We start from the raw sequence: 14,079 nt of genomic DNA on the forward strand, positions 1-14,079 counted from the left end.
CTCTAAATAAATAAATATTAAATTAAAAACTGTTTATATCAGTGGTTTAACATCCTTTAATGGCTCTCAGTGCCAACAAGATCAGGTTCAAAGTCCTCTGTATACAAAAGGCCCGTCATAAGCTGGTCCCTACCTACCTGTCCAGCTCCAATTCTTGCTGCAGCATCCAATTCCAGCTTTGCTGAGCCACTAGTAGTTCCCCAAATACAACAGGGTGTTTCACGCCTCCTTCCATTTGTTGCGCTGCTCTTCTCTCTACTTAAATGCCTGTCTTGTCTAATTGGTCAACACTTTATTTGTTAAGGCTATGCCAGCTTTATCTTCTCGACAAAGCCTTTTCTTTTCTTTTTTTTTTTTTTTTTGAGACGGAGTTTCGCTGTGTCGCCCAGGCTGGAGTGCAGTGGCCGGATCTCAGCTCACTGCAAGCTCCGCCTCCCGGGTTTGAGCCATTCTCCTGCCTCAGCCTCCCGAGTAGCTGGGACTACAGGCGCCCGCCACCTCACCCGGCTAGTTTTTTGTGTTTTTTTTTTTAGTAGAGACGGGGTTTCACCGTGTTAGCCAGGATGGTCTCGATCTCCTGACCTTGTGATCCGCCCGTCTCGGCCTCCCAAAGTGCTGGGATTACAGGCTTGAGCCACCGTGCCCGACCTACAAAGTCTTTTCTAACTTTCCACAAAGCCCACTCCATCCTGCCACCCTACAGCAACTTACTCCCTCACTTCCTATAACTTATACTGCAGTGCCTAGAGAATGTCCTCGCTCTGTTTGCAAACAGTTCTCTGTCCCTTGCAAACTCAAAGCTCCTTGAGACCAAGGACTGCGTGTAGTTCATTTTTGGATCCCTAAGCCCTACTAGTCCATGCCAGAAACACTATAAAAACAACCACCACCAAGTTTGTTGAATGATAAACAATGAGTGGAGAAAATGTTTTCAAAAACATACTCTTAGGACACAGAGTGATCATTCTATTCACAACAAGTTATCCCAACTAGCCTCCACTGCAGTGTTAGACAGACTTTGTGTTCTCACTTGCTCCAGCTGAGAAATCATGTGTGTCTACCAGTCAGACCATACTGGTTTTTAGAGAAATTCCAGTTATACAAAACCATGATTCAGTTTCCTCACCGCTTTTGTTGACAAAGCTTCTAAATTGTTTTGTTTTGTTTTTTCCTCAGGAGGAAATGGTCCTTTAATGAGTCAGCTGGACATTGTGAGAGTATGAAATGGTCTAACTCTAACAGTTTCTATTTGTCTTATTTCATTCATTCATCTAAAATTTATTGCAAAGCACCAAGCAAAAAAACAGAAGGTCCATTCCAAAATTCATTAACGTTGGCAGTTTCAGGGATCTTTGTCTATTTCATTTCACTTCACTAATGCGACAAGATTTACTGACCACTTACTATGAAACAGACTCCATAAAAAGCAAACAATATGAAGATAAATGAGATGTAGGAACAGCCCTCAAAAAGCTCAAAGTCTGTGGACATACATGGAAATATCATTTCAATGCTATAGGAAAAGAGCTAAAATAGAGGTACTTATAAAGTGGCATGAGAACTCAAAGAAAGATGGACGATGTCAAGGATGGGACATTCAGGGTAAGTTCTCAGGAGAGGATGTGTAAACTGAGTATTGAAGAATATAAGGAGTTCTCCATGGAGGAAAGGAAAAGAGGACATTCCAAGAAGAAAGAAAAATAAGTACAAAGGTTCTGAGTTGGAAGCAAAGCTGAAATGAGATAAGAAAACTAAAGCTTAGGGAGGATAAGTAACCATACAGCTGGTTAAGTGATGGGATTGAGAGTTGAACCCAAGCTGACGCTGTTTATGGGAGGGAGTCATAGTTCTTGAGAATGCTGAAGCAGATAAAACGTTGAGAACCACTGCTTAAGGTTTGACCTACAAGTTATAGTTCAGACTACATTCAGTAGACAATACGGCATCATGAGAGGTTTTTAAGCAGAGAAGCAACATGGGCCGCATTTGGGCTTCAGAAATATAATTCCAGCAGGTGGATTCTTAATGTTGACTACAATTAGAATCACTTGAGAAGCTTTCAAAAATTACAGGCTAGGGAACCAGTATAGAACAATTAAACCAGAATTTCTGGGGGTGGGACTCCGTTTTCTTTTGTTTGTTTTGAGGCAGGATCTTGCTCTGTTGCCCAGGCTGGAGTGTAGTAGTGTGATCATGGTTCACTGTAACCTCGACCTCCCAGGCTCAAGTGATCCTCCCAGTTCAGCCTCCCTAGTAGCTGGGACTACAGGAACACCACCACACTTGGCTAATTTTTAAAAATTTTTGGTAGAAATGCAGTCTCCTTATGTTGCCCAGGCTGGTCTTGAATTCCTGGCCTGAAGCAATTCTCCTGCCTCGGCCTCCCAAAGTGCTGGGATTATAGGTATGAGCCACTGCACTTGGTCACTTGTTTTATAAGTTCTTCAGAAGATTCTAACGTGTGGTTAGGGTCAAGAACTATTGCTCTAGAAGGAAGAACTGAAAGATAGAAAAGAACTAATATTGATTAAGAACCTACTATGTGTGTGATTTTGTTCCAAATGCTTTATACAGTAACTACAGAATATATATACACACATATATATATACACATATTAGGATTTTATACATATCTAGTATTCTGACCCATCTCAACCATTTTGAACCCTGTGTGGTGAAAAATTATGCTACTCCTAACCTCAAGGTAGATACTATAATCCTATAATCACTATTTTACCAACAAGGAAACCGAGGAACAGACCAGTGAAATAACTCATTTAAGATTATCAAATTAACGAATAATACAATTGGACTCAAACATTAAATCTTTCTGATGCCCCAAACCTACACTCCTTCCACTACACACCACTGCCTATGAGCCTAGCTTCATCTTCGGAACAATTCCAAAGTAGCTATCATGATCCTCATTTTACAAATAAAAAAATTAGTTCCAGAAAGATTAATGTGACCAAATCACAAATCACAGCTAATAGTGAAGAGGCTGGGAGAATTTAAACTCAGCCCTATTTAACTCCAAGTCCACGCTTATGAAGGTAAAGAATATAGTACATATTCAACACTCAATATAATTATTCTTTCCTCTGAAAGGGAAGCAGCAAGTTGAGTTATTAGTATAACATAGAGTATTATTCCTAGCAGCTTCCTCTTCCTTCTTTGGTCCTAGGTGGCTAAACTTCTATTGAACTATCAATCTCAGGTGCTTTTTTTGTTGCAGTGGGGAGGGCAGAATTCTGCCATAACCTTCCATTACATTAACCCGGCAAAAGTTTATCCCTGGCCAAATCTAACACTATACACTTCACACCCTTATTTAAGTGGCTGAATCATACTAATTTGTCTCCTTTTAAATTAATTGCCCTGAACCTCAAATGGGCATTCATTGCCCAGAATTATTACCGCCTTTCTTCAGTAAGTTCAGTTTCCCACTGTTAGAGAATATTATTTCATATTACTCCTCTCATCAGCCCTCCAACACACCCTAACAAAATTCCATCCCACCCCCGTCCCATAATTCTCCCTTCTCTGTTGTGTCAACAATTTATACTTTTCCACTGGGTCATCCCATATAATTTACAAGCACCTCCTAGCACCCATTCTTAAAACATCAAAAAACAAAAGGAAACTCTCTTTGAATTCACATCTGGCTATAGCTACCACCCCATTTCTCTGTTATCCTGCTCAGCTAAATCTTTGGAAGAGTTCGTTTCATCCATCTCCATTTCACCACCTTCACCAATCATCTCCGTTCACCAATGTCCCTGAAACTGACATTATCAGGGGCTCTAGTGACCTCCACATTGCCAAATGCAGTGATCTTTTCTGTCTTTAGCCTCTCAACAGCCTTTGAAATAGCTGATCACTACCTTCTTGAAACTTTCTGGCTTTGGTGATGCCAAATTCCTGGTCTTCCTACCTTACTGCTTGCTTCCTACTTCACTTGCTTCTTCTCAGACTCTTGCTTTATGGTGTCTCCTCCTCCACCTGATCTCCAAGCATTAGAGTACCATAGGGTCAGTCCTGGGTCCCCTTCTCTATTCACGCATTTTCTCTAAGTGATCGCATTCAGGCTCATGCTTCTGGAGACGGGTTTGTTACCACTTACATAGGGATTAGGTTCTAAATGAGCTCATAAAGAAAAAAAACTCATAAAGTTGAATTTTTTAAAATTCCCTAAGTCATCCGTAAAGCACGGGAGTTGTCATTTCATACATGTTAATTTTATATATGGCTCTGGCCATATTTATGTGCCAAACTGAAGATCAACACACTAAGATTGAGTTTTCCTCTTATGTTGAGATAGATTAATTTTATTTATTTTTGAGACAATGTCTCACTCTGTTACCCAGGTTGGAGTACAGTGGTGCCGTTATGAGTCACTGCAGCCTCAGCTTCCCAAGCTCAAGCAATCTTCCTGCCTCAGCCTCCCAAGTGGCTGGGACTATAGGTGTGTGCCACTACACCCAGCTAATGTTTTAATTTTTTGTAGAGATGGAGTTCCGCCATGTTGCCCAAGCTGGTTTCAAACTTCTGAGCTGAAGTAATCTGCCCACCTTGGCCTTCCAAAATGCTAGCATTACAGGTATAAGTCACTGCGCCTGACCGAAGATAAATTATTTTTATTGAACAACAGATGAAGTATTTGGGAAATTCCTATTTTTAAAGAGTAGACACACTTGGGACAGGAAGACCACCACCAACCCACTGTAATAGGGAGTAAGGGATGGAATCCATCTGAGAAATGGCAGATTCACACCCCTCACCTCATGCTCACCTCACACCTGCTTTCCTTGATTGTAAAGGACTCACCCATACAATTTCAAGTATTTCTCATTCTCTTTGGTCAAATACATATAACTGAATTTTTATAAGTTAAATGCTTATATGGTGCAACTCCTTTGTATCATTTATATGTTGATGACTTCCAAATTAATTTCTCTAACCCTAATTTTTGTTCCTGAGCTTCAGATTCAGAACCAACTACCTACTTGGATGTCTCCACTTAAAGTCAACTAGGCATCTTAACACGTCCAAAACATAACAATTGATTTCACACTCCGTGTCTCACTTGCACCAAAAAGCCCTCCTTCTTCTCTTAGGCTTTCTTAGCTCAGTAAATGGCATGCCATCTACTCAGCCAAAAAACTAGGAGTGATCTTTGATTCCTCCCTTTCTCTCACCTCTGCATAAAATCCGTCAGGTACATTTAGCTCTACCTCCAAAATACACGCCAGATCTATCCATTTATCTCTCGCAGCACAGAAACCAACCTAGACAAGCCATGATCATCATTCTACTTTGACTAATCTGTTTCCACTCTTAGCTTTTCTGTGGTCCATTCTCCAAATAGCCAGTGTAATTCTTTATGAAACATCCACTCATTCATTCACCAAAGTGCACAGGAACTGGGGATACACAGCGAAGCAAAGGTATATCCCTGTGCTCAGGGACTTACATTCCAGAAGAGGGAGAGGCAAGAAGCAGTAAATAATTTTGTACAGATGCAATAAATATAAAAAATTAAATGTGATAAACTAAATCATGTTCTCTCCATAAAAATTTTCAAATACTTTCCCAAGGTGGAAGTCCAAATTCTTTACTATGACCCTATTACAAGATTCTGTGAGATCTGGCTTCTGTTTGTCCCTCCAACCTTATCTATACCACTCTATCACACTGCAATTTGGCTCCAGTCACACTGACATTCTTTTTATTCCCTCAAGGTTCCAATTTTTTTTTTCCCTTCTTCAGCCACGTGTTTCCCCTGTCTGGAATGCTGTTCCCAGATCTTGGACAGGTTGCTTCCTTAGCTCAAGTTATCAGTTCAACAGAGTGAATTTCAGTAAGTCAGCTCCCCCATCATTTTCTCTATCAATTACACCTTTTTGTTTCATAGCACTTATTACTTTAGAGATTTTGCTTGTTTTTTACAATATCTGTTGTTCCGAATAAAATGTAAGCTTCGTAAGACGAGGAATCTTAAGATGTTGTTTACTAAAGTATCCCTCAAAGTCTAGAACAGTGCCCAACATAGGAGGATACTGATTAATATTTTTTAAAAGAATTTACACACGCCTGTAGTCCCAGCAGTTTGGGAGACCGAGCTGGGAGGATCGCTTGAGCCCAGTAATTCGAGGCTGCGATTGCGCCACTGCGCTCCAGCCTGGGCGACAGAGCGAGACCTTGTTTCAAGAAAAAAAAAAAAAAGATAAATAATTACGGAGTACACGGTAGTAAAACAGCCCCTTCTCTCTCACGCAGCCAGGCTCCGCCTACGGGAGCCAATTACGCTCACGCCCTCTTCCGACGCTGCCAGAGGCCCGGGAAGTAATCTGCGCAGGCGCTGTAGAACCGTGGCGCTTTCTGGGTAAAGATGGATGTCCACGATCTCTTTCGCCGGCTCGGCGCGGGGGCCAAATTCGACACGAGACGTTTCTCGGCAGATGCAGCTCGATTCCAGGTATTGTGCCCAAGGGACCGAGGCCCGAGTAACTGAGAAGGAGCAGGAGCCCGGGAATGAACCCGCTGCGGGGGAGGCCGGCGCACATGGACACGCGTGGCCTGGCTCTCACACCCCTTGGGGCATTTTGCTTCCTTTTGTGTTCAGCTTACCTGCACACCTACTCGGTTGAAGCCTTCTGAATAAGCTCTTTAACTATCCTGTTGTAGACCTAGTTGGGCCTGGCGCAGAAACGCTGTTTCCTCCCTCTTATTCAAAGCAAAGTTGGAATCCTCGTTTCAAAAGGAAGTTTTTCTCCGAACCTAGAGGAAAGGAATTACGAAAACAGAAACAACCAAAGATGGAGAAAACAGATTCTCTCACTATAGTCTCCCCAAGTTTGGCTTGGCAAGCGTATGGTTGTACTGGGCGTGGTTCTTTTTATTGCTTTGGCTTAAGTAACCAATGAGAAGAGCGATTTATAAATGGGGGATCTTACCTAGAGAAGTAGTGAGTGATAAATCAGGAGAAGTCAATTGGGCCCCAATTGTGGAAAATATTGAATGTCTACTTTGCTGTTTGGATGTGTATGTGTGTGTGACATGTGTTTCTTCTTTCTCTAACTGGTGAGTATGGACTCTGGAGCCAGATTATCTGGGTCTAAATGTTAAGTCTGCCAGTTACTAATTTTGAGACCTTCCTCAAGTTACTTAATTTCCGAATGTCTTGGTTTTCTCATTCGTAATACTGCTATTTACTTTATAGAGTTGTAAATATGAAGCAGTTTAATATGTATAAACATGCTTAGAAATCTGCTTGACATTTAGTAAGCATATGTGTTCATTGCTAATATTAATTTGTTACTATCATGAGGTCAGAGAAGGTCTCTTCAGATTCTATTTGCCCAGACACTTGTTAGCTCGACAGATACTTGAAAAGGTAGAAAAGAGGAGTCATTGGACAATCTTGCTTGAATGAAAGGAATGGTATTCTGTCAGTAGGTTTCATTTTAAATTTTTTGGGTTTTAGATAGGAAAAAGGAAATATGACTTTGATTCTTCGGAGGTGCTTCAGGGACTGGACTTTTTTGGGAACAAGAAGTCAGTCCCGGGTGTGTGTGGAGCATCACAAACACATCAGAAGCCCCAAAATGAAGAGAAAAAAGAAGAGAGCCTAACTGAAAGGAAAAGAGAGCAGAGCAAGAAAAAAAGGAAGATGATGACTTCAGGTTAGTGTTTGATATCTGTTATGTGTTTTCTCTTTAATTTTGTTCAGTTATAAAAATAATACAGGCTTATGGCTACAAGTCAGACAGTAAGGTCATTTGTCAGCTGATGGCACTCAGGTTGTTTCCAGGTATTTGCCATTAGAAATACTGTTACAGCAAAGATAATTTTAAGTAAAGATACTTATATGTGTAAATCCTTTCATACAAGTACTGTTATTTCTGCAGAATACTATCCCAAAAGTAGCATCATATGGTGAAAGGGTATGTACCCTTTCTCTGAAAAATACTACAAAATGACTTCCCAAGTCCTTGTCAGTGCTGAATATTATTGGTGTTAATTTTTTTGCCAAGCTAATGAATGAAACTTTTTTTTTTTTTTTTGAGACAAAGTGTTGCTCTGTCTCCAGGCTGGAGTGCAGTGGCGTGATCTCAGCTTACTGCAACCTCTGCCTCCTGGGTTCAAGCGATTCTTCTGCCTCAGCCTCCCAAGTAGCTGGGACTACAGGTACGGGCACCACGCCCAGCTAATTTTTGTATTTTTAGTAGAGATGGGGTTTCACCATGTTGGCCAGGATGGCCTGGATCTCTTGACCTCGTGATCCGCCTGCTTCGGCCTTCCAAAGTGCTGGGATTACAGGCGTGAGCCACCATGCCTGGCCTGAAACTATTTTATATTTATATTTTTTTGATAAGTGGTGTGGTCGAGCTTTTTTTTTTGAGACGAGTCTTGCTGTCTCGCCCAGTCTGTAGTGCAGTGGCACAATCTTGGCTCACTGCAAGCTCCGCCTCCTGGGTTCATGCCATTCTCCTGCCTCAGCCTCCCTAGTAGCTGGGACTACAGGCACCCGCCACCGCGCCCGGCTAATTTTTTGTATTTTTAGTAGAGACAAGGTTTCACCGTGTTAGCCAGGATGGTCTCTGTCTCCTGACCTCGTGATCTGCCTGCCTCTGCCTCCCAATGTGCTGGGATTACAGGCATGAGCCACCACACCTGGCTGGTCGAGCATATTTTTGTATGCTTTATTAACATTAACATTTCACCTTTTGCAAATTGTTTGTTCTTACTCTTTGCCCATTTTGACAGAGGCATTTTTGTTTGTTTGTTTTTCTTTTCTTGTACTCTAGGGCTATTTATATATTTTTAAAATCTATGATATTAAGTTTCCTAATCATTTACCCTTTTTTGGTAAACACTTGAGTTATACAATGATGAAAAGTAAAGTTCCTTCCTATTGTTTATCTCCAGTCCCGTTTCTCCAGAGGCAGCCACTGTTAATCAATTTCTTTTGTATTTTTCTGAGGACACTCTATTCCCATGTATTTATGCCTGACTCAAAAAAAAAAAAAAAACCAAATACTCTACATACTATGTCTATATACTTTGATTACTCTATATACACTCTGTGGGGAACCTCTCTTACTACCTTCCTCTTTTTTAAAAACAATGTATCTCGGAGGTTGTTTGGAATCAGTAGGAAGTACATTGCCTTGTTCGTTTTAACACAGCATTGTATCCCATTGTGTATTGCATAATTGATTTAACAAGTTCCTTTGTGATGGATATTTGTAGTTTTCACATTTTTGCTGTTGTAGTTTTGAAGTGTCATTCTACTCATCTTTGCATGTATATATGAATGTATCTGTCCCATAAATTCTTAGAAGTGGAATTGCAGAGTTAGCAAACAGATTTATCCACCAGAAACATTCCATCAGTAGGAAGTACTTTGTCTTGTTCATTGTTAACCCAGCATAGTAGCCCATCATACACTGTAGGGATGCCCCGTGATCGATTTGACATGTAACTGTGTGAGGGACATTTACTACATTGTTTGCATGCTTTTGCTGTTACAGTGCTGCAGTAAAAGTCATTCTTCCCTGGCTGCAAGGAAGTTTGATAAAACCTTTACCATGATTAATAAGAAAGACATGCCACAAACTTAGCAAAATGATTCAAATGTTGGGCCACCAGAAATATACAGCTATGTACTGTAACCATTTTGGCAACAAATGTATTTAGACTGTAGATCTATGATAAATGTGTAGGCATGTATCTATTATTATTTTTTTTTTTGAGATGGAGTCTCGCTCTGTTGCCCAGGCTGGAGTGCAGTGGCATGATCTCGGCTCACTGCAAGCTCTGCCTCCTAGGTTCACGCCATTCTCCTGTCTCAGCCTTCCTAGTAGCTGGGACTACAGGTGCCCACCACCACACTCAGCTAATTTAGTTTTTGTATTCTTAGTAGAGACAGGGTTTCACCGTGTTAGCCAGGATGGTCTCAATCTCCTGACTTCGTGATTCGCCCACCTTGGCCTCCCAAAGTGCTGGGCTTACAGGTGTGAGCCACCACGCCTGGCCAGGCATGTATCTTTATTTATTTATTTATTTATTTGTTTGTTTGTTTGTTTGTTTGTTTTTGAGACGGAGTCTCGCTCTTTCACTCAGGCTGGACTGCAGTGGCATGATCTTGGCGTACTGCAAGCTCTGCCTCCCGGTTTCATGCCATTCTCCTGCCTCAGCCTCCCAAGTAGCTGGGACTACAGGTGCCCGCCACCATGCCTGGCTAAATTTTTGTATTTTTAGTAGAGACGGGGTTTCACCGTGTTAGCCAGGATGGTCTCGATTTCCTGACCTCGTGATCCTCCCGCCTCAGCCTCCCAAAGTGCTGAGATTACAGGCATGAGTCTCTGCACCTGGCCGCATGTATCTATTTTTAACTGGAAAATTGAAGAGCTTATGAATTAATAATGATTTGGGTCATTTAGTACCAACTGTCTCATAAAGGAAACAAAATTTTTTTTAAAGTCATTCTACTTTGTGATGCCTTCCAGCAAGGTATAAGACTTTCCTCTTTTTGTAAATTTGTCTCTTCATATACATTGTACCCTTATTGTATTACATTGTTCCCTTATCGTATTACATTGTTCATCTGTTTCTTCTTAATTTATTAAATCTCATATATTGAGGAAATTAGCTCTATGTCTAGCATATTATGTTTACAAATATGTTTCCAGATTGTCATATGTCACTTGTCTTGTTTATTTATTTCCTTTTTGGCCTTCTGTGCATTAAGTTTGTTTTTTTAAAATTCTAGGCTGACTCACTTCTGTAATCCCAACACTTTGGGAGGCTGAGGTGGGCTGATCACTTGAGGTAGGGAATTTGAGACCAGTCTGGCCAACATGGTGAACCTCCATCTCTGCTAAAAATATAAAAAAATTACCCAGATGTGGTGGTGCACACCTGTAATCCCAACTACTTGGGAGGCTGAGGCAGGAAAATCACTTGAACCCAGGAGTGGGAGGTTGCAGTGAGCTGAGATCACACCATTGCATTCTAGCCTGGGTGACAGAAACGGAGCAAGACCCTGTCTCAAAATAAACAAACAAACAAACAAACAAAAAACAAAAGCAAACTTCCATGTTTTCTTATTTGTTGTTTCAATTTGTTATATTAAAATCTTTGACCCTGTGGAATTTTATTTGGTATAAGGAGTGAATAGGGAACTAAAATTTTTTTCAGATGTCTGAATAATTGTCTTAATGCCATATGTTGGTGTTTTGTCTTATGTTGACTAATTGTCTTAATATCATATGTTGAAAGTCTGTGTTTTCTCTATTGGACTTTAATGCAACTTTAATTGTATACTGATTTTCTGTATATATTGAAGTCTGTCTCTGGACCTCTTCTGTTTCTGTATTTGTATACCAATACTAGCTTGTTTTAATTACTATGGCCTTATATGTTATAAAATCCAGTAGAGTGGAGAGGCATACCAATATTTTAGGCAACTCAGTATTTTCTCCCTACAGTGATCTTCAGAATCATCGCAATCCCAATTAGAATTCTAGCAGAATTTTTTTTGTAGAAATTTCTGCTAAACTTTGGCTTTCTTCCACCACTCTCATAATAAGCAGATACTACTCTTTGTCCTTCCAGAAAGTCAACAAGCAAAGTGCCTTGTGCATCCAAAAACCTATCGCCGTTGCCTTTGCTCTTGACTTGTCAACTTTTGCTTTGACTGGACCACTTCTTGGTAGTCATTGGTTTAATTGTGCTTTGTCTTCATGATCAAACTGGTAAAACCATGTTTCATCTTCTGTTAAAGTTCTTCAAAGAAATGCTTTAGGACCTTGATCCCACTTGTTTAAAATTTCTTTTGAAATCTCTGCTCTTGTCTGCAGCTGATTTGGGAGCAGTGGTTTTGGCACCCATCAGATGGAAAATTTGCTCAACTTATTTTCATTAAGAATTGGTAGGTAGAAGGCCAGATGTGGTGGCTCATGTTTTTAATCCCAGCACTTTGGGAGGCTGAGGCGGGTGGATCACCTGAGATTAGGAGTTTGAAACCAGCCTGGCCAACATGGTGAAGTCCTGACTCTACTAAAAATACAAAATTAACCAAGCTTGGTGGCGCATGCCTGTAGTCTCAGCTACCTGGGAGGCTGAGGCAGGAGAATCGCTTGAACCTAGGAGGCAGAGGTTTCGGTGAGCCGAGATCATGCCATTGCACTCCAACCTGGGCAAAAAGAGTGAAACTGTCTCAAAAACAAATAACAAAACAAAGAATTGGTAGGGAGGCCAGGTGCAGTGGCTCACCTATAATCCCCGCACTTTGGGAAGCTGAGGTAGGAGGATCAATTGAGGCCAGGAATTTTGAGACCAGATTGGGCAACATAGCAAGACTCCATCTACACCAAAAATAGGGCCAGGAGCAGTGGCTCACGTTTGTAATCCCAGTACTTTGGGAGGCCAAGGTGGAAGGATTGCTTGAGGCCAGGAGTTTAAAACCAGCCTGGCCAACATAGTGAAACCCTGTCTCTACTGAAAAAAAAAAAAAAAAAAAAAAATTAGCTGGATGTGGTAGCTGGTGCCTATAATCCCAGCTACTTGGGAGGCTGAGGCAGGAGGATTGCTTTAGCCCAAGAGTTTGAGGTTACAGTGAGCTGTGATCATGCCTGTGTACTCGAGCCTGGCTGACAGAACAAAACCCTATCTCGAAAAATATATATGTATATGGTGTAAGCTGAAGCAGTTCAGATGTCTGTGGTGTTGGCTGTTGTTTCTGCTATTAATCAACAGTCCTCTTCAATTAAGGCATGAACAAGATGAATTTTTTCCTTTTAAATTGACATGGGTGGTCTGCTGCTACAGACTTCATCTTCAGTGTTAACTTATTCCTTCTTAATGGGTGGTCTGGTGCTACGAACTTCAATATTATCTTGTTTCTTCTTAAAACAGGTTATCCATTTGTAAACAGCTGATTTCTCTGGGGCCTTGCCCCCATAATCTTTTCATAAAGCATCAGTGATTTCACTATTCTTCTACCCAAGCTTCACTGTAAATTTGAAGTTTGTTCTTGCTTCAATTTTAAGAAGAATTCATGTTGCTTTTTTCAAACTGCTGTCTTATCCTTCTTAGTGTCCCAGACTGGATCCAGTTCACCCATAGTATAACAAGTTGGTATGAGTTTATTTTGGTGCAAAAAAATTTGAAATTTTTGCATAGTTTCTTCATAATATGGATATTCCACGAACTTTTTGAAGACCCCCTTATGTATAGATCAGTTAAAGAGAATAGCTAGTCCACAAACCCATGCATATATGGTCAATTAGTTCTCAACAGAGGTAATAAGGTAAATCAGCAGGGAAAAGAAAGTCTTTTCACAAACAGTGCTGGATCCATGTGGAAAAAACTGAACATCAAACCTAACTTTACATTGTAAGCAAAAATTAACTTCAAATAGACTGAAGTTTAAAACTATAAAAGTTCTAGAAGAAAACATAGGAAAAAAATCTTTGTGGCCTTGAGATATGTAAAGGTTCCTTAGCACAATAGGAACAAAAAATTTTTTAAAAAGAAAAAATTAATATATTGGACTTACCAAAACTAAAAGCGTTCATTTTTCAAAAGGTAACATTAAGAAAATGAAAAGGCAAGCCACAGATGGGAAAATATTTGCAAAATGTATATCAAAGGACTTGTATCTACTCACTAAAGAAGGTAATACACATGGTGATAAGCACATGAAAGACATTCAACATCAGTAGCCATCAGGCAAATTAAAACCACAGTACAATACTACTACATACTCATTAGAATGGCTAAAAATTGGCTGGGCGCGGTGGCTCAGGCCTGTAATCCCAGCACTTTGGGAGGCCGAGACGGGCGGATCATGAGGTCAGGAGATTGAGACCATCCTGGCTAACACGGTGAAACCCTGTCTCTACTAAAAAATACAAAAAAAAACTAGCCGGGCGAGGTGGCGGGCGCCTGTAGTCCCAGCTACTTGGGAGGCTGAGGCAGGAGAATGGCTTAAACCCGGGAGGCGGAGCTTGCAGTGAGCTGAGATCCGGCCACTGCACTCCAGCCTGGGCGACAGAGCGAGACTCCGTC

At 40.9% G+C, this 14,079-nt stretch overlaps 1 protein-coding gene across 1 annotated transcript in view; it reads left to right on the forward strand.

Moving 5' to 3' along the window:
- Positions 1–6,349: 6,349 nt before the first annotated feature.
- The window catches only part of DDX52 (DExD-box helicase 52), a 31,965-nt gene continuing 24,235 nt past the window's right edge, over positions 6,350–14,079 (forward strand). The window contains exons 1-2 of the mRNA XM_023204731.2: positions 6,350–6,478; positions 7,487–7,685. Of these exons, the coding sequence (XP_023060499.1) occupies positions 6,392–6,478; positions 7,487–7,685 (286 nt within the window). The 5' untranslated portion in view covers positions 6,350–6,391. The remainder of the gene's footprint in view (positions 6,479–7,486; positions 7,686–14,079) is intronic.

This window comes from Piliocolobus tephrosceles, chromosome 16 (assembly GCF_002776525.5).
Source record: "Piliocolobus tephrosceles isolate RC106 chromosome 16, ASM277652v3, whole genome shotgun sequence".
NCBI lineage: Eukaryota > Metazoa > Chordata > Mammalia > Primates > Cercopithecidae > Piliocolobus > Piliocolobus tephrosceles.